At 46.3% G+C, this 20,186-nt stretch overlaps 1 protein-coding gene across 4 annotated transcripts in view; it reads left to right on the top strand.

The window, feature by feature from the left end:
- Positions 1 to 20,186, top strand: part of TTC7A (tetratricopeptide repeat domain 7A) — a 282,224-nt gene that overhangs the window by 71,373 nt on the left and 190,665 nt on the right. For 3 of the 4 annotated variants that reach the window (XM_039529567.1, XM_039529569.1, XM_039529568.1), the window contains 2 exons: positions 9,149 to 9,286; positions 9,718 to 9,801. In XM_039529567.1, coding sequence (XP_039385501.1) covers positions 9,149 to 9,286; positions 9,718 to 9,801 — 222 coding nt within the window. Of the gene's footprint in view, positions 1 to 8,922; positions 9,011 to 9,148; positions 9,287 to 9,717; positions 9,802 to 20,186 lie in introns of those variants that run through there. The other variant, XM_039529570.1, reaches the window with a different exon arrangement.

The raw sequence follows: 20,186 nt of genomic DNA on the forward strand, positions 1-20,186 counted from the left end.
GTATGCTGAAACCATGGTTTCTTTCATGAGTAGTGAGGGGAGCATGCTTCTCCCGGCCTTCCACAGAAGAATGCAGTGGGAATTCTATAAGTGGAATCTTCTGGAATGTCCTGGTCCCTACTTGAATATTTCTGCATAGGGACTAACTGACTTTCTTCTTTGACCTTCATATGTTAAGGAGAAACACTTGGAGCAATGACTCAAAGTTTCCTTTACTGTCCACTCACTCCATCTGTCAGTTGTTATAGGTGGGGAAATGCTCATGTTCTCTATGGTGGGACTATGAGTGCCAAAATGCGAGGCCTCATGCAAATTAACCTATATACGGTGATTTCAGGACTTCCTAAGATAAAAATTGTAAATGAATATGCCATTGACATCTTCAGAAACAGAGTTCCTCTTTTCCCGCCATGAGGGCACTGGTAGTGTAAATTCTACTACACTGATTTGCCTCAGGGCCATTTTGTGGGTCAGAGGGTAATCCATTCTCTGTGCCCATTCAGATCCTTGTCTTTTTTGCTGAGAGAGCCTGAAAAGGATTCTGATAGATTTTCTATGCTGTAGGTATCTACTAGAAATGAGACTGAGCCCACACACTTCACATGGATAGTAAAAACCTGTTGTTCATGACCAATCTGGGCTGAAATTCATCCAATGAGTTAGACCCTGGTCTTGTAAACTTCTCCACGTGGACTGAACCTGCACCCACATGGAGCACCATGAAGGGACTCCCAAGCAGAACAGCTTGCAGAACTGAGACCCTAAGGGTGGAAGGCTAAATATTCCATTACCAGTTCCCTGACTGGGATTTCAGAAGATATCCAACCCTCAGCTGAGAAACCAGAACAGAGGTTATTGCCAGTCTAAATGGGAAATACCTAAATGACATTTGCTTTCATAATGTTGATATTGAGTCACTTCAATTACATTATTATAGTACACTGGTATACAATATGCTGCCCCCCCCCGGGTTGCAGGGGATCTGTCAATTATATCTATTAGAAGAAGACACAAGTTGAACATTAGAATGCCCATAAATTAGAAGGCAGGGAGAAGCACTCATTAAAGATTTTAATGGCTTTTTTTGTAAAGCTATGTTTCAGAGTGAGCAATTAAAGAATACTTCCTATCTACTTGCTCTGTGAAATAGGAGGCTGTTACATGGAGTTTGTTGCCCTGTAATTCATACTATTGTTTTACATATTATTAAGAAGCACATCTCTATGTTGTTGTAGAATTTAATTTTCTGTAGAATAACAGATGTAGAATAACTGCTGAAATAATGGCTGTTTGGGTTTGCTACTTCAATTTGTTTTTTATACAGATACATGTAATAAACATGACACAACTAAGCCACAGTTGTCACATAATTGTGTGGCATAGTAGCATAAGTTAAGTACACCATTATATATTTAAGGTAACTGTCTTCCCTAGATTCTCATGCTGAACTCGCATTAACGGTCTTGTGTGTCCCAGGCAATAGTCTAGAACAGGGGTTTCTCTTTTTATGGAGTAGAACACCTTCCCTCCCCAATCATGATTGTGTGAACTGTGGAACATCCTTGTGGCAACTATAACAGTTAGTTATATGGAGAAGTCATATTGGGAAAGGGTCTAATGTATTTTTGCCTGCCTTTTAACATGAATTAGCAGCTAAAAAAAGGCTCATGTTGTGATCAGTCAGCACTGACGCTAATGGTCTGAGGTCCACAGCTTGGGACGACTGTTCTCATACACTCTAAGACAGTGGTGGGCAACCTGCGGGCCGCATGTGGCCCATCAGATTAAGCTGGTTGCAGATCAAGAGACAATTTGCTGACGTTGGCCATCCACAAACACGGCCCCTCGCAGCTCCCTGTGGCTGCGGTTCACCATTCCTGGCCAATGGGAGCTGCGGGAGGCGGCAGTCCACAGGGACGTGCTGGCCCCTGCTTCCTGCAGCTCCCATAGGCCGGGAAAGGTGAACTGTGACCACTGGGAGCTGTGGGGACCTGTGCCTGCAGACGGTCAATGTCAGTAAAGTGTCTCACGGCCCGCAATCAGCTTACCCTGATGGGCCACAGGTTGCCCACCACTGCTTTAACACCACCACTGCTTTAACACCAGAAGGGACCATCGTGATCATCTAGCCTGACCTCCTGCACATTGCAGGCCACAGAACCTCACCCACCCACTCCTGTAATAGACACTCAATCTATGGCTGAGTTACTGAAGTCCTCAAATTATAGTTTAAAAACTTCAAGTTACCACCATTCACACTAGTTTAAACCTGCAAGTGACCCATGACGCATGCTGCAGAGAAAGGCGAAAAAAACCCAAGGTATCTGCCAATCTGACCTGGGGGGAAATTCCTTCCTGACCCTACATTGGCAATCAGGCCATTAGCTAATGGCAATCAGGCCATTAGCATGTGGGCAAGACCCACCAGCCAGACATCTGGGAAAGAATTTTCTGTAGTAACTCAGAGCCCTCCCCGTCTAGTGTCCCATCACCGGCCATTGATATTTCCTGCTAGCAGTCACAGATCAGCTATATGCCATTGTAGGCAGTCTCTTCATACCATCCCTTCCATAAACTTATCAAGCTCAGTCTTGAAGCCAGTTAGGTTTTTTGCCCTTACTGCTCCCCTTGGAAGGCTGTTCCAGAACTTCACTCCTCTGATGGTCAGAAACCTTCACCTAATTTCAAACCTAAACTTGTTGATGGACAGTTGATATCCATTGTTTGTGTGTCCACACTGGCGCTTAATTTTAATTCCTCTCCCCCCCGGTATTTTTCCCTCTGATGTATTTATAGAGAGCAATCCTCTCTCCCCTCAGCCTACTTTTGGTTAGGTTAAACAAGCCAAGCTCTTTGAGTCTCCTCCTCCTCCTCCTCCCCTTTCCATTACTCTGATCATCTTAATAGCCCCTCAAGCAATCAGGAAAAGTGAAAAATACAGTATAATGTAGCTATAAATTTGAAGGCAGAGAGAAAAAGGTTAAGCTTTTATGTGCATGCAAAAAATTATTGATGTGTATTTGTAAGCTTAGAATTTTATGCATTCATAGATAAAATAAGATGTGTTTGTCAATCCAAAACATACTGATAATTCAACTTTGAATTAAAACCAAATAAAACATTTCCAAGGTTAAATAATGGGGCCTCTGATTCAGTTAAAACAATTTACCTTGTGATTATAGAGTGGAGGTTTAATTGAACTGTACTATGTGTAATACATTGTTTGAAAGCATAAAGTTTTGCTTCTAAGGTAAAATATCGCTGTAATGGTACAACTTCCCTGCTTTCATTTACATAACGGGGATAATAAATTTACAGAGCAGTTCTTATGATAGCTAGGTATTACTAAGATCTAACTATGTTTCTTATTGTCAAGCATCATTAGAACAGAAAAAAAGCTGCCCAACGTACTCTGGTAGTTAGCTTCAGGGGGGTACACACTGTGGGTGTAAGAATGTTTAATATCCAGTAGATAATGTAAGTACAAACAGCTTGCCCTAACAGACAAGCACATGGTCATCTTTATCTTTTTTTCCAATATAAATGTTGATATTGACTTCCGGAAAGAATCAATATATATATTGCTCAGTCATTCGTAGAGCAGGGCTGCACATACAATCACCATGTCGAGTGCCAGCAGGGATCTTTTCCTTCCCCCTTTGAAATTAACATTGTAAAGGGGAAATGAATGAAGAGGCAAGGATAAAACACAGCATCAGATTGCCCCAGTGGTGTGTGTATATCTGGGAAGGAAAGGAAATCTCTGTGAGGTTCCCCTCCTGGAGGTTTCTCCTGAACCATTCCATCACAGAGATGGGCTTATCTTCTAGGGAAGAAGGTGTGGGACTAGCTGTGTAGACTTCTCAGGGGAGTCTGAGCCCTGGGACCCTTCCACCTAGCAGGGTCCTAGAGCCCGGTCTCCAGCCTGAGCTCAGAAGTCTACGCAGCAGTGAAACAGCCCTGTAGCCTGAGACCCACAAGCCCAAGTTGGCTGGCATAGGCAGCCACTGGTGTCTAGTTGCTGTGTAGATGTACTCTAAAGTACTTGGGTCCGTTTTGTTCTGAAATGGCCTTTGTCGATCTTCACAGCATACTGCAAGGGCTGCCTCCTTCCTTGGGGAGGGATAGGGGCTGATGTTTGTGGACAAAGGGCTATTATTTATTTTTATTATGAATTGGTTTGGTTTGTATTTGCTCAGGGGTCAGGAGAAGCTCCTGGCTTTCTTTTTATTTGATTGTATTTTTAATGTATGGTAAAGGCACCTAGAACCCAGCACAGGCACTTGGAAAAAAAAAAGGGTGGGATTTTCAAAAGTGCCTAAGTGATTTAGGACCATGAGCCCATTGAGTTTCACTGAGACTTTTGCTCCCAAGTCACGTAGGTGCTTTTGAAAATCCCACCTATATTCATTATAAATTTAAATAAATACAACATGAAATCTTGGCTGATGTTCTAGATCTCAGTATAATTCATCTTGGAAATAGTAAACCATGGAAATGTATTGATTCACCCCAAATGGTTTTCAGTAAACAAGTCACAATTTTTCCTGTATGTATTATAGTAATAAATGGTATTTCAAGTCTTGCAATGATTACTTCTAATACCTAATTAATATAAGATACTAACTGACCTGTTTAATGTATACTACATATTATTACAGCAGTAACAGCCAATGTGAACAAAATAAAGGGTTTTATCACGATTTTATCACGAGTCTCGTAATATTTTCTTATTTTGAATTGCTCTCTTTCTAGTGAAGGGCAGTATCTTCAGATTGAGAAGCTATTCTAAAATCATGTACTCCTGTAGTATGCCATTTATTGCAGTATCACGACACTCCAAAGGGGCATATGGCACTGATATGTAATATCGTTCTGTAAACAGAAATTAATGGCCATTCCCCAGTTTTGATGAATCTTCTATCTCTGCTAATACATCAGTTACAAAATCACAATTCAGTACTAGACAGAGGCCCAAAATAGCAGCAGGGTAAGGCTGACTATGACGCAAAGCTGATTGCAGTTTACAAAATATGTGGATGATTTTTCAGTGTAGCTATTTTTCACAAATGGTGTAGCAGAGTAACTAATGCAGAAAGCTGCCGTATAAAGGTGGGAGGATTTAATTGGCAGTAAGGATCATTCTATGCAATTTTTCCTTAATTTTTTAGGCCAACCATGTTATCTTCTTTTTTAAAGGTTAATCCTTAAGGAAAGGAGAACAGTTTAATTTACTTTTCATTATTGTTTGTTTAATATTTGCTTTCCTGTCACATTGACAATAAGTGAAGATTACTTCATTATATTTTGGGGCCCTGATTGCAAGATTGATTTGAAACTGACTAAAAATTAAAGTTTCAATTTCATTTTCTGGTTCTCATATACTATCACAGTGCAGCAAAATGTGTGCTGCAAACTGCAGGGGATTTTTTGTAAAAATTAATTTCATTGTGATTTTTTTAAAAAATAATTGAAATGTTGGTCTTAGAATTTGTAAAAGGCTACTTTTCATAGAATATTAGGGTTGGAAGGGACCTTAGGAGGTCACATCTAGTCCAACCCCCTGCTCAAAGCAGGACCAATCCCCAGGTTTTTACCCCAGTTCCCCAAATGGCCCCCTCAAGGATTGAACTCACAACCCTGGGTTTAGCAGGCCAATGCTCAAACCACTGAGTTATCCCTCCCCCCTTTACACTTTGGATTGGATTAGACCTGTCAGTTTCCTTTAACTATGGTTGCCATTTAGCCCTTTGTTAGGGATTGTGTTGGTTGTCAGTAATTGTGTTGGCCTCCTCAACTGGGGATTACAATGGACGAGAAGCTGGATATGAGTCAGCAGTGTGCCCTTGTTGCCAGGAAGGCTAACAGCATATTGGGCTGCATTAGTGGGAGCATTGCCAGCAGATGGAGGGAAGTTATTATTCCCCTCTATTTGGCATTGGTGAGGCCACATCTGGAGTACTGTGTCCAGTTTTGGTCCCCGCACTACAGAAAGGATGTGAACAAATTGGAGAGAGTCCAGTGGAGGGCAACGAAAATGATTAGGGGGTTGGGGCATGACTTACGAGGAAAGGCTGAGGGAACTGGGCTTAGTTAGTCTGCAGAAAATAAGAGTGAGGGGGGATTTGATAGCAGCCTTCAACTACCTGAAGGGGGGTTCCAAAGAGGATGGATCTAGACTGTTCTCAGTGGTGGCAGATGACAGAACAAGAAGCAATGATCTCAAGTTGCAGTGGAGGAGGTCTAGGTTGGATATTAGGAAACACTATTTCACTAAGAGGGTGGTGAAGCATTGGAATTGGTTACCTAGGAAGATGGCGGAATCTGCATCCTTAGAGGTTTTTAAGGCCCGGCTTGACAAAGTCCTGACTGGGATGATCTAGCTGGAGTTGGTCCTGCCTTGAGCCGGGGGTTGGGAGTAGATGACCTCCTTAGGTCTCTTCCATCTCTAATCTTCTATGATTCTAACTGTGGTAATGAATGTTTGTAACATATAATATATAATGATGAAACAGCTGCAGTTTTATCATAATGAAATATACATGGTCTGTAAGATCTCCATATTCTGTCATTTTTATATGCTTGATTCCTGTGTTTAACCTTTTGACAAGATCTTTTCTCTGCAGTTAGAGAGAAAAAGACACGAAAATAAGATTACAAGACAAACCTTGCAGCCTTCCCATTTGGGAGGAATAGTTGGGCTGGTTGAGTTTTTTTGCCCTTGATGGAACTGTGGGGAGTCTCTTCATTTTCCCAGCTTGGATAATGTTCAGCCTTTGATGCCTTGCACTGCACTTGTTGTCCTTTCAGCTGAGGAGCTCCAGATGGGGTTTCTGTGGAGCCTGTCCACAGTTCTGTTGAATGGCATGAGGCACTCTCTCCAGGGTTATAAGCATATCATCCTTACTCTGGAGACAGTCATGCCTGATTCTGTGCTAGGGCGGTGTAACGGGTCGGACTCACCCCTGTGGCGCCTCCTACTGGTTGTCCTCGGGAATTAGCTCAGTCCAGTGTCCAGAGCGCCCTCTGCAGGCCGGTGATCCGCCTTCCAGCTACTGGCCCCCCATGTCCCTCCCAGGACCCCGGTACCCCTTTAACTGGGTCTCCCCCTCCCAGGGGAACCCCCACCCCACTATCCCCACTTTGCCTCAGTGTTGGCTACTGCCCAGTCCCCATCTAGCCCCTGTTCACTGGGGCAGACTGCAGTATCCGCCACTCATCATCGGCAAAGGGGTTGGGACCTGCTGCCTTGGCCTACCCCTTGGGCTGCCCCCTGCAACTCCCAGTACCTCTTGGCCTAAAACTAGGCTGCAGTCTGGGCTTTCCAGGCAGGAGCTCCCCAGCTTCTCTGCCTTTTCCCCAGCCCTGCTTCACTCAGGTACTTTGTTTAACTTCCTGCAGCCAGGCCCATCTCCCTCTAGAAACAGAGAGAGACTGTCTAGGCTTCGCTTCCTTGGCCTTCTTATAAGGCCCTTGTTGCTCAGTTTGGGGCGTGGCCCCAGCTGCAGCCACTTCCCCAATCAGCCCAGCCTAAAGGCTGCTTTCTCCAGCCTCAGCCCCTTCCCAGGGCTGTTTTTAACCCCTTCAGGGCAGGAGCAGAGGTCCACCCTGCTACAGGCGGTTGTCAGCCTCTGGTCAAATTCCTCATAGTAGGGGCAGGTAGCCAGGGAGTTCCCAGATGCACCATTTCCATCCTTTACTTTGCGGTGGGTAGTCTGGATGTTTTTGATCTGCATCCTGTACCAGACAGTGGTGCAGTAGATTTCGAATCCCATCTGCCTTTTAGAGGTCTTTCCAGGTAAATGCAGATTTTTGGTGTTCCTGTCAAAATCATGGGCCTCATAGTCCTCATACCACAGATGGACCAGAATCCTGCAGTGTTATACCCTTGTACCTCTGGATTAGCGAGCAACCTGTGTTCTGAGGGGTGCTGGTGCCTATCTGAGAGTTTTGTGTGTGGACCGTAGTGGGGTTTGGGCTTAAACACTTGTCAGAGCCCATGCCCATGTTGTATATGGGGCTGGATGCTTTGGGTGAAATCCTAGCCCCACTGACATTGATGTGAGTTTTGCCATTAACTTCAGTGGGGTCAGGATTTTATCCTTTTGTCTTTGGCTATGTCTATACTACGCAGCTTTTAGCAACAGGGCTGTGTCGCTATAGCCTTGTTGCTAAAAGTCTCACAGGGTAGCTGCTGTTTGTTGGCTCTCCTGCCGACAAAAAACTTCCACCCCCAACGAGCGGCGTCAGTGTTGTCGGCAGGGAGAGTGCTCCTGTGGACAAAGAGCTGTTCACACCGGCGCTTGTCATCTGCAAAACTTTTGTCTTTTGGCAGGGTGGGTTTTTTTGTTTGTTTGTTTTGTTTTTTTAACACCTCTGAAAGACAAAAGTTTCGTCGTTCAGTTGCACATGTAGACATAGCCTTTAGAAAGCTAAGCTATTAGGATCTTTAGTCAAACCTGAGTCTCTTGCATGGCAGCTCAGAATATTCCTAGTGAGTTACTAGACTGTCCTTGTCAGAAGTTAAAAGGTAGGTTCTATGTAAATTGAATTTGCAGTGTGTTGCAATGAATTATAGGTTACCGGTATGTATAATAAATTATTATCTGTACAAATTACATTTAAAAAAAATCTTATTGACATGACATTGCAAAGGCCTCTGCATTCATTAATATGATGACAGACAAATCCAATTACTAGGGCAACATGTCGAAATTAACTAATAAAAAGTGAGCAGCAGAAAGAATTAAAAGAAATACCTACCATTGGGAAGTAATAAACTATCAGAAGCCTGGGGGAATATACAGCAATGTAGGTGCAATCGTCACAGGTGCAGGCAATTGAAATAATTAGGCACACAATTTATATGGGGCCCTGGAAATTCTGGCCCAGTAGCTCATTTCCATCTGTAATTTCTATGATTCTGCAAGTTAATGGTGATGAGCTGTTTCCAGCATTTCCTTTCATATGTATGCCATCCTGAATTAGCCTCATGCAGATAAATGGGGAGGTAGATCTACTGTTTTTTTTGACATGGAGTGATAATGGGTAAACACAGTTAATGACAGACAGATACCCTTCTGCATTTGGCTCGGTGCTCTCAATTCGCTGTCATCAGGTCAGATTTCTTATTTGTGTTTGTGACCAGGCGAACAGAGATGCAGTAATTAGCCGTGCCCCTGACCAGAAGGATGATCGAGCTGTCAGCCTCCAGGATGCTTCTGCAGTGTATGACCTTCTGAGTATCACGCTGGGCAGAAGAGGGCAGTATGTCATGCTTTCTGAGGTACGTGATCTTTTACTGAGACATCAGCCTAATTCGTGCAAACAAACACTGTCCATTTGCAAAATAATTGTTGAATGTTGGTGGTGGAAGTGAGCAGGAAAGACGGTAGTTGAAAATTTTTAGAAACAGTTTCAAGTCTGTGTCAGTTTAGGTCAAAAATATACACATCTGAGTGCCCAAACTAGGCTCCTAAAGCCATCCATAGGTACTTAAATAAAATGGGCCTGATTTTCAGAGGTGCTGAGCACCTGCAGTACCCGTTAACTTGGGAGAGAAATTTGAAAGGGGAACATTGCCATAAAAGATCACCTCTGGTCATTTCAAATTGTCCATTTGTGCAAGCTCTTACTTGTCCACTGAGCTGTCTGAGCAGCAGCCTTGAGAGAGGGAGAAAAATGCATCTCTGACATTTCTCCCAATGTTTTTTTCAGTGTCTGGAGCGAGCAATGAAGTTTGCGTTTGGTGAATTTCACCTCTGGTACCAGCTAGCCCTTTCCATGGTGGCTTGCGGGAAGGTAAGGCCTAAATCAGAGAAGCTTGTTTTTCTCCTGTGGGATGTGCAGAATCCCATATTTTGTATGAGTTAATGATTGTGTACAGCCTATGTGAAAAGTTAGAGCTCGCTGGTTAGATTCCCACTGTAATTCTAATCCGACGTGTGAACTAGACAGTTCTCTTTCACCTTCTAGGGCAGGGGCATGGGTTAGTGGTCATTACACCAGAGTCAGAGTCAGAGTCTGAATCTGGGTTCTTTTTCCCAGCTCTGTAACAAGCTGGTAGTATGACATGTTCCCTAACCCCTTTGTGCCTTGGTTTCCCTAGCTGTAATAGTGGGATAATAGTAATACTAACCTGCCTGACATGGGTATTAATGTTTTGTTAGTTGCTTTGAGTTCCTTGAATGAAATGTGCTAAGTATCAAAATATCATTGTTCTATTTTCTGTTGTGAGAATGAGTGTGGCCTACATTAATAAACATTGGTACTTAAACTATTTGTATTGCATGTAAAATTTAAATTAGTGCTGCTATGTCACAGTAGGATTTTTTGGGACTACGTGGACCATCTCATTAACTTGTATGTTAAATATATTTGTACACAGGGGCGGCTCTAGACATTTCGCCGCCCCAAGCACGGCGGCATGCCGCGGGGGGCGCTCTGCTGGTTGCCGGTCCCACTGCTCTGGTGAATCTCCCGCAGCCGTGCCTGTGGAGGGTCCGCTGGAGCCGCAGGACCAGTGGACCTTCCGCAGGCACGCCTGCAGGAGGTCCACCGGAGCCGCGGGACCAGCAGACCCTCTGCAGGCATGCCGCCAAAGGCTGCCTGCCTGCCGCCCTCCCGGCGTCCGGCAGAGCGCCCCCTGCGGCATGCCGCCCCAAGCACGTGCTTGGCGTGCTGGGGCCTGGAGCCGCCCTTGTTTGTACATTCCAAGCAGAAAATATTAGACCAGCCATAGAGCGTGCAATATATAGGAACAGTTAGGCACTGAGGATGCTTGCTTCTATTTAGAAGCTTTAGGGGCTTTGAAAATCAATTCGTAAACAAGCCATAAACTGCTGGTCAATCAAACAGTAAGTCTAGTGCTGTAGTACCAACACCCTGTACTGTCCTGTGAAAGGCGCAGGTTTGGAGGAAGATTTTTCAAAGGCATAAGTGGGAATTAGGTACCCAGTCTCCCTTGACTTTCAGTTAAACTGGGCACTTAACTGGCCAATGTGCCCTTGCAAATCCCCAAATCCGCAACCACTTTGCTGATTAAGGAGTGGTTTTGCCTGCTCCCAAGAGAGCATTGCCTACTCCTCTGAAGCAGACAAAACGGTGGTTGTGATGATCCAGCAGAAGGAAGGTGAAGGAAGGAGATGCAAAAACCAATGTAGAAACACAGTGACCATGTCCACAGGGCTCTTATAGGAACGCAGAGGACCCCAAGATGAAACTCTTGACAATAAATAGGGTGCTAACCTATTGCCATTAACAATTTAATTGAGAACTCTCCCCTCTTCATGTTACATATTTGCTTACGTACCTCTTCTGGTATCCTTTAGATATTACACATTCAGTATTAAAAAGAAATTTAAAAAAGCAGTAAAACTCACACTTGCCTCAGTATAAATGTATGTAAATAATTGAAATCAAAGGACATCCTATCCTATTGCCTACACTTTAAATATTCAGGAAGTGAAGAGAGCTTTAAATACTCTGAGCCTTATATGGAGCAGAGGGAGTTCCCTTTACCCAGCAGTCCCATCTGTGCAGTATTCCATTTCTAGTCCTGAAGTATCCTAGAGGATTCCTGTCGTATACTCTGCAATGCGTCATCTTTCTAATGGGAGATGTGGCATACATTTGTATACTGCTTTGCAGCTTGTGCAGAACAGAGTTCATTTAAATGTAAGCACTCAAATGTAGCAGGGAGGGATGATGAGCAGTGTGGTCTGTGTAGACCACAGAATGCAGAATACACTTGAGCTTTCAGAGGTAAGAGATCTGTTTTCACCTGTCTCTCAGCCACAGCCAATTCCTGAGCACATTACCAAGACATGAGATCCCACATCCCGAGATGGAATTTTTCCTGCAGCATTGGAAATCAGAGTAATAAATCTTTGGTGTCATGGGAACCCAGATCAGTAGACCCTTTTATTGACCTTCAAAGCTTGAAACCTTCAATATTACATTGCAAAATCTGTCCTGTGTAAAAGTGGTGTCAAATCCAATCCTGCTCTCTGTTTACACTATGTTCTGCTTGTGTTAACTTGCACTTCATATTCCTCCTTCACCAAGTCAAGGGATACTTGAGAGTCAAAATTCCAGCCATTTCTTCCATCCTCCAGCTAACAAATTAGCCAAGTAGAGTATGTTGTTTTTCACAGGTGTATCAGTCTGACCATTAGGTCGCTAAGGTATGCTTGTTTACTATATAAACGCTGTAGGATTTATGCATTATTTTATGTTAGCTCCTCTTCTTCACAAACATGGCAACCCTGCTCTGTAGGATATTCACACTGGCTAAATAAGTGGTTTTTCAAGTGCTTGCTCATGTCAATTCCATGCTAGGTGTGTGCACACCCACCTGCACGGCTGCCGGAGATTTTTCCCTTAGTGGTATCCGTAGGGTCGGCTCTGGCGCCCTCTGGAGCCTCACGCTTATGCACCAGTATATGAGGCACCACTGGTACTGCACCCTCTCAGTTCCTTCTTACTGCCCGTGAGGGTCGCAGGAACGCCTTTCTCCCTTTACAGTTTGCAAAGTGCTCTTAGTGGTTTGACTTAATGAACTATATACAACTATGAAGTATAGGTAGATAAGTAGTTAGTCTAGATAATTAATAGTCCCCTTAAGGGCTTTGTCCCCGGGGCAGGGTATGCCCCGGTTCCTGGGTTTCAAACCGTGTGCCATCTGCCATAGACCTATGCCTGTCTGGGGGAATCGCACATTAAAGAGAAATTCAAAATCTGTAAGGACTTTATGGCATGCACTCAAAAGGATAGAGACATTCATCTCAATGCCCTTCTGATAGAGGCAGCTTTCAGACCAGCCTCAGAATCCTCCTGCTCTGACTCAGCACCAAGTACCTCAGCCTCAGTATGGAGCGCCCCGTCAGCAATGGTTTCCTCCCAGCGCTACTCACTATGACCGGTGCTGCAAAAGCACAACAGAAAGCAGCACTCTGACTGAGGACCCTCCCTGGCCTCATAGAAAGATGGGAAAGGGGTGGCAGGCAAAGGGCCCAGGTTGGGCCATCTGCCTCTGACAGGACTGCAAGGTACAGCCTCTCTCCCCAGGGCCTTGAGACCGGTACGGGAACCGCCTTTGACTCCAGGGAGTGACAGTGGTCCCATGCACCTTATGGTGTGCTCCACACTAGAGGTCTTCCAAGCGGTCAGGGACCTGATGGCTCTACTAATGCTGTCTACTCTGAGATACCGTCCCCTACTGGCAGAACCAGTAAAGGCTCCGCCTCCCAAGGGTAAGCCACCCATGGGTCCACCCCAGTGGCTACTTGGGCATTACTGCTCTCTGGAGTCCTGGCACTGCTCCACAACACCATGGCTCCAGTTTCCGGCACTGCACCCAAGGTCTCCAACTCCGCAGTCTCAGTCCTCAAGCCTATGTTCCCAGTCCCCAGCACTGAGACAAGGATCACGGACCATTCAGCATCAGTCCAGATCTCTCTGGTACTGTCAGCCTCCGTCACCAGTCACTGCACTGCCGTTCTCTGATGCCCCGTTCCCAATCTCCATCACCTTGGTCTCTGTCTCCACATGTCTCATCACCAACTCAACTTCGGTCTCTAACACAACACCACTTTTCGGACCCCCGCCAGCAATCACCTTCTCCCCTGCACCGTTCAGCACTGCATCAGAGCCAACAGTGAGAGGCACCATCAGCACCACTTTGGTGTCCGAGAGAGGAGGCCTCCTCGGAGTTGGAAGGGGATTGGAGTTCCCCGAAGGCACTGGTCGGCCCTGCAGTGGGCACCTGGCCACACATGCAATGGACACTCAAATGGCCATACTGGAACTCATAGGGGCTCCCTATGAAATGCCAGGAGCATACTCTCAGTGGTCTTCCTTCACCACATCAGGGAAGCGGACTGTGGCAGCCCCATCTCAGTACTGGAACCAGATTAGGGTTCCAAAGCAGGTCCTGAGGTACAGGCTTCGACTCAAGGGGAAGCCTCCCCAATAGAGGAAAGGGTACCTGTCCCCTGCCCAGTGTTGCCATCGTCCCCGGACGAGGTGGTCGCCAGGCCTGCCCACGCCCTCCCTCTAAATGACTTTTGGGCACATGAGGACCTCTTGAAGAGGGTGGCCTTGAATTTGGGGTTAGAGGCAGAGGAACTTACTGAACCCTCAGACAGCCTCCTTGATATCCTGATTTCTGTGGCGCCATCTATGATGGCCCGACTGGTACACGACAAGGTTCTAAAGGTAGTTAAGGCCCTCTGGGAAACCCTGTTCTCTCTGCCCCCAACTTTGAAGAGGGCAGAAAAGAAGTACTACATCCTGGCCAAGGGCTTTGAGTACTTATACTCCCACCCATAATCCCAGTTATCTCTTGTAGTCACAGTGGCCAACGAACGAGATAGGCAGGGTCAGGCGAGCGCCACACCTGAAAATAAGGATGCAAGGAAACTGGACCTTTTTGGGAAAAAAAATTATTCCGTGGCCAGTCCCCAATTTAGGACCTCCAACCAGTAGGCATTGCTGGGGAGACACCATTATAACATCTGGGACTCCCTGGCAAAATTCAAGGACTCCCTGCCACAGGCCTTCAGCCAGGAGTTTGCTTTGGTCTTGGAGGAGAGCAAGACTGTGGCTAGGTCCTCACTCCAAACTGCACTGGATGTGGCTGATTGGGCAGCCAGGTCCGTGGCCTCTATGGTCTCCATGCGGCAAGGCTCATGGCAGCAGTCCATCTGCATCAACTGTCCCAGGAGGTGCAGCAATCCATTCAGGACCTCCCCTTCAAGGGCGCTGTCCTATTTTCGAAACAGATGAATGCCAGGCTGCATGGCCTGAAAGATTCCCGCACCATGCTTCGCTCCTTGGGCCTGTCCATGCCACAGGTCTCTAGGAAAAACTTCTGGGTGTCAGCTCTGCCCAGATTCTTGGGCTCTTAGTGTCAGAGCTCCTACAAAAGAAAGGATGGGTGCTTTAAACACCGCTGACCCACTCTGTCCCCCTCAGCTGCCTAGTCGGGCCCTCAGCATCACTCAGGCATCTCTCTCAGTCATTTTGAGGGTGCACACAAGGATGCAGTTGCAGTCTCACACCAGGATCCATCCCCCCATTTATTTCTGGACCTCCTATCTCCCCTTCCTCTCTGCATGGGCCAAGGTCACCATGGATCAATAGGTGCTCATAGTGGTTGGCTGCACCCTGCAGTTTTCCTCCCTCCCACCCCCCTTTCCTGTCCCTCTTCAGGGACCCTTCTCACTAGCAACTCTTCATCCAGGAGATGAAGACCCTCCTATGGGTAGGGGCTGTATGAAGGGGAAGGGATTTTACTCCCAGTACATCCTGATCCCGAAGGCCAAAGAGCCATCTTAGACCTGCATCACCTCAACAAGTATCTCAAGAAGTTGAAGTTCCACATGGTCTCCCTGGGCCTCCACCATCCCCTCTCTGGATCCGTGAGATTGGTACTCCGTCCTCAATTTAAAGGACACCTATTTTCATATTTCTGTTTTCCATGGTTACAGGAGATTCCTCTGATTCATGGTGGGCCAACGCCATTACCAGTTCACGGCACTGCCCTTCTTTGGTCTCTCATTGCCCCCAAGAGTCTTCACAAAATACATGGTGGAAGTGGCCACTTTCCTGAGGTGTTGAGGCGTACTGATATTCTTGTTAGAGGCAGGGTGCAAAAGCAGGTTTGGCACAGCCTCAGTCTGGTGCGGGCCACTTGTCAGAAATACTTATAAATGAACAGAAATTGACTTTTACCCCGGTTCAGCAGATAGAGTTTATGGGCAGTGCTCGATTCTACCCAGGCCAGGGCCTTTCTGCCAGAATCATGGTTCAAGGCTATGTCAGACCTCATCACCCATGTCAGAGCTCACCCACTCACACCACCTGGGTATGCCTCAAGCTGCTGGATCGCATGACAGCATGTATTTACATGGTCCATCGTGCCCCCCTGCAGACATGGCTGGCTTCGGTCTACGCTTCTGACGGATATAATATGGACCTAGTGGTTACAGTTCCGCTGCTCATCCTGTCTTCTCTGGCGTGGTGTTGGAGGGAATTCCCTTCATACCTCCATCCCTCTCGGTGACATTGGTCTCCGACGACTCAGACTTAGGGTGGGGAGCCCACCTAGTGGAAGGTTACGCATTTAGGGATTAATAACAAGAATTTTAGTTATAAATTGGGGACATATCAGTTGGAAGTAACAGAGGAGGAGAAGGACCTCGGAGTATTGGTTGATCACAGGATGACTATGAGCCGCCAATGTGATATCACCGTTAAAAAAGCTAATGCGGTTTTAGGATGCATCAGGTGAGATATTTCCAGCAAAGATAAGGAGGTGTTAGTACCATTATTCAAGGCACTGGTGAGACCTCATCTGGAATACTGTGTGCAGTTCTGGTCTTCCATGTTTAAGAAGGATGAATTCAAATTGGAACAGGTACAGAGACGGGCTACTAGGATGATCAGAGGAATGGAAAACCTATCTTATGAAAGGAGACTCAAAGAGCTTGACTTGTTTAGCCTAATCAAAAGAAGGTTGAGGAGGGATATGATTGTTCTTTATAAATATATCAGAGGGATAAGTATCAGGGAGGGAGAGGAATTATTTAAGCTTAGTACCAACATGGACACAAGAACAAATGGATATAAACTGGACATTAGGAAGTTTAGACTTGAAATTAGACGAAGGTTTCTAACCATTAGAGGAGTGAAGTTCTGGAACAGCCTTCCAAGGGGAGTAGTGGGGGCAAAAGACATATCTGGCTTTAAGACTAAGCTTGATAAGTTTATGGAGGGGATGGTATGATGGGATGGCCTAATTGGGCAATTAATTTGACAATAATCTTTGATTATCAGCAGGTAAGTATGCCCAATGGTCTGTGATGGGATGTTAGATGGGGTGGGATCTGAGTTACTACAGAGAATTCTTTCCTGGGTGCTGTCTGGTGAGTCTTGCCCACATGCTCAGGGTTTAACTGATGGCCATATTTGGGGTCGGGAAGGAATTTTCCTCCAGGGCAGGTTGGCAGAGGCCCTGGAGGTTTTTCGCCTTCCTCTGCAGCATGGGGCACGGGTCACTTGCTGGAGGATTCTCTGCAGCTTGAGGTCTTGAAACCACAATTTGAGGACTTCAGTAACTCAGACATAGGTTAGGGGTTTGTTACAGGAGTGGATGGGTGAGATTCTGTGGCCTGCATTGTGGAGGAGGTCAGACTAGATGATCATAATGGTCCCTTCTGACCTTAAAGTCTATGAGTCCATGAGCCTCAGCACATGAGGTCTCTGGTCGCTGGAGGATTGTTCCCTCCACATAAATGTCAAGGAACTCAAGGCAATATGCCTGGCATGCCAAGTGTTTCTCCCCTACATGAGAGACAGGGTGGTCCAAGGTCTGACAGACAATACTGCAGCAATGTTCCACATCAACAAGCAAGGCAGGGCCCGTCCCTCAGCCCTGTGCCAAGAGGCTCTCAGGTTGTGGGACTTCTGCATACAGCATGCTATTCATCTCGTGGCGTTGCACCTCCCAGGGGCCAGAAATGTACTACTGGATCTCATTAGCAGGTCCTTTTCATCTCGCCACAAGCAGTCACTCCACCCAGACATGGTCAGTGTGATCTTCCAGAGGTGAGAAACCCCACAGGTGAACCTGTTTGCATTCAGGCAGAACAGGAAGTGTTACTGGTTCTGCTTGGTCCATGGGCTCGACAGAGGTTCCCTGTCTGACACCTTCTTATTCAAGTCATCAGGGATGCTGATGTTCACCTTCCCACCAATACCGCTGGTGCACTGGGTACTCTTGAAGGTCAGACGAGACAGGGTGAGGGTGATCTGGATAGCTCTGGCATGGCCGCACCAGCACTGGTTCAGCATGCTGTTGAAGCTCTTGATAGTGACAGCTTTAGAACTCCTGCTCCAGCCGGACTTACTGTCCCAGATCCACAGCCACCTGCTGCACCCGAACCTAGCATCCCTGCACCTGGCGGCTTGTCTGCTATGTGGCTAAATGTGGAGGAACAAGCATGCTTGGCACAAGTCCAGCAAATCCTGATGGGTAGCAGAAAGGCCTCCACCAAGGTGACCTGTCTACCAAAATGGAAATGTTTTACGTGTTGGGCTTCGGAATGGAATCTTCCTCCTGACCAGACCTCGCTGCAATCCATCTTAGACTATCTGTTGTGTCTCAAGCACCAACGTCTGGCACTCCATCAATCAAAGTTCACTTGGCGGCCATCTCGACCTTCCACCCTGTGGTCCAGGGTAGATCAGTCTTCTCCTCCCATGACATGACAATCAGGTTTCTGAAGGGTCTGGAGCGACTTTATCCTCAAGTTCATGACCCTATCCCACCTTGAGACTTAGACCTGGTACTGTCAAGACTCACGGGGCCTCCCTTCGAGCCATTAGCTTTGTGTTCTCTGCTGCTTCTCTCATGGAAGGTCTCCTTGGTCTTGTAGCAATTATTTCAGCCCAAAGGATCTCTGAGATTAGAGCGCTCACATTGGAACCACCCTATACAGTGTTTTACAAGGTCAAGGGCCAGCTGCGGCCCCACCAGCCTTCTTACTGAAGGTGGTGTCGCAATTTCACAATAATCAGGACATATTTCTTCCGGTGTTCTTCCCCAAGCCTCACAAATCGAGAGAACCAGATCCTTCCACAGGTCAACACAGCTCTTCATTGCGGTGGCGGACAGGATGAAAGGCTCCTTGTGGATAACCGCCTGCATCAAGTTCTGTTATGAATAAGTAGAGATGTCATCGCCGGCGGTTGTAACCTCCCATTCTACCAGAGTGCAAGCCTCGTCAGCCGCCTTCTTGGCACAGGTGCCGATTCAGAGTATCTGCAGAGCCACTACCTGGTCTTCAGTCCATACCTTCATGTCCCATTATGCCATCACCCAGCAGGTCCGGGACGATGCCAACTTCAGCAGAGCAGTGTTGCAAGCTGCATGACCGTGAACTCCGAGCCCACCTCCAGGGATATTGCTTGTGAGTCACCTAGCATGGAATTGACACGAGCCAGCACTCAAAGAAGAAAAAACAGTTACCTACCGTTTGTAACTGTTATTCTTCAAGAGGTATTGCTCATGTCCATTGCATGACCCACCCTCTTTCCCTGCTGTCAGAGTTGACGGCAAGAGGAAACTGAGAGGTTGCAGGGCCAGCAGCCCTTCATATACTGGCGCATAAGTGCAGCACTCCAGAGGGCGCCAGAGCCGGCCCTACAGATACCACAAAGGGAAAAATCTCCAGCAGCCATGCACATAGGCGTACACGCACCTAACATGGAATGAACATGAGGAACACATCTTGAAGAACAACAATTACGAAAGGTAGGTAACCATTTTTTTTCTTTAAATGGTGAATGAGATTATGCAAAGAAACAACCTTTTTATTGTACAGCTGAATTTAAACAATAGAAATAATAGAATAACAGTGATTTCACTTTGCTGTGCTTCTCTGAACACAGATGTGTGATTTCTAGAAAGGTATTTTTACCCATCATAGTCCAAGTGTGTGCAATGAGGTGTGTTTTCCAAACAAAAGAATTACCTTTGATTTGATTGAGAGAAATACAGTGTGAAACTTCCAAGCCTGTGTATTCAGAGTTTTAAGTTACACCTTTCTAGTTATCTGTCTGGGCATTCTGAGTGCATCTGTTGCTATAATGCCAGGTCATTGGGAAAGACCTTTTTGCACCTAATGAAGCTCTGGACAGGGATGAAGGTGTCTTTGAATCAATTTTATGGAAACCCCTCCCCAGTCTTGGAGATGCTGGGTGCCAGGTTAGTCCTAAGGTACAACTCGGAGCTGCTCTAAGATGCACCTGATGTTAACATCCCATAATATGCCGATTGGCAGCCAAAGATTGGCTGGATGTGGTGGCTCGCCAGTCATGCCCTTTACACTGGGGATGAGGGGTGTCTGAGAGTGGGAAGTGGTGTGGTAGCCACTACATCAGCCCTATGTTGCCTGAGGGAACCTTCAGACAACCCTATAAGCCAGTTTTACCGATTTTCTGTGCTTCCAGGGCACAGCATGGGTTATTAGGTTGAACATGGTTAACTTAGCATGACAAGATTTACAAAGTGCAAAACTGGGACCTCTATCAAGGGAGCAGAGTGAAGGAAGAAGGGCCGGGTTTGGTGGGGGTGTTAAGGGGTTTGCATAGACCTGGTTTGGCAGTTTGGGTTAGTCCAC

This window comes from Mauremys reevesii, linkage group 3 (genome assembly GCF_016161935.1).
Source record: "Mauremys reevesii isolate NIE-2019 linkage group 3, ASM1616193v1, whole genome shotgun sequence".
Taxonomy (NCBI): Eukaryota; Metazoa; Chordata; order Testudines; family Geoemydidae; genus Mauremys; species Mauremys reevesii.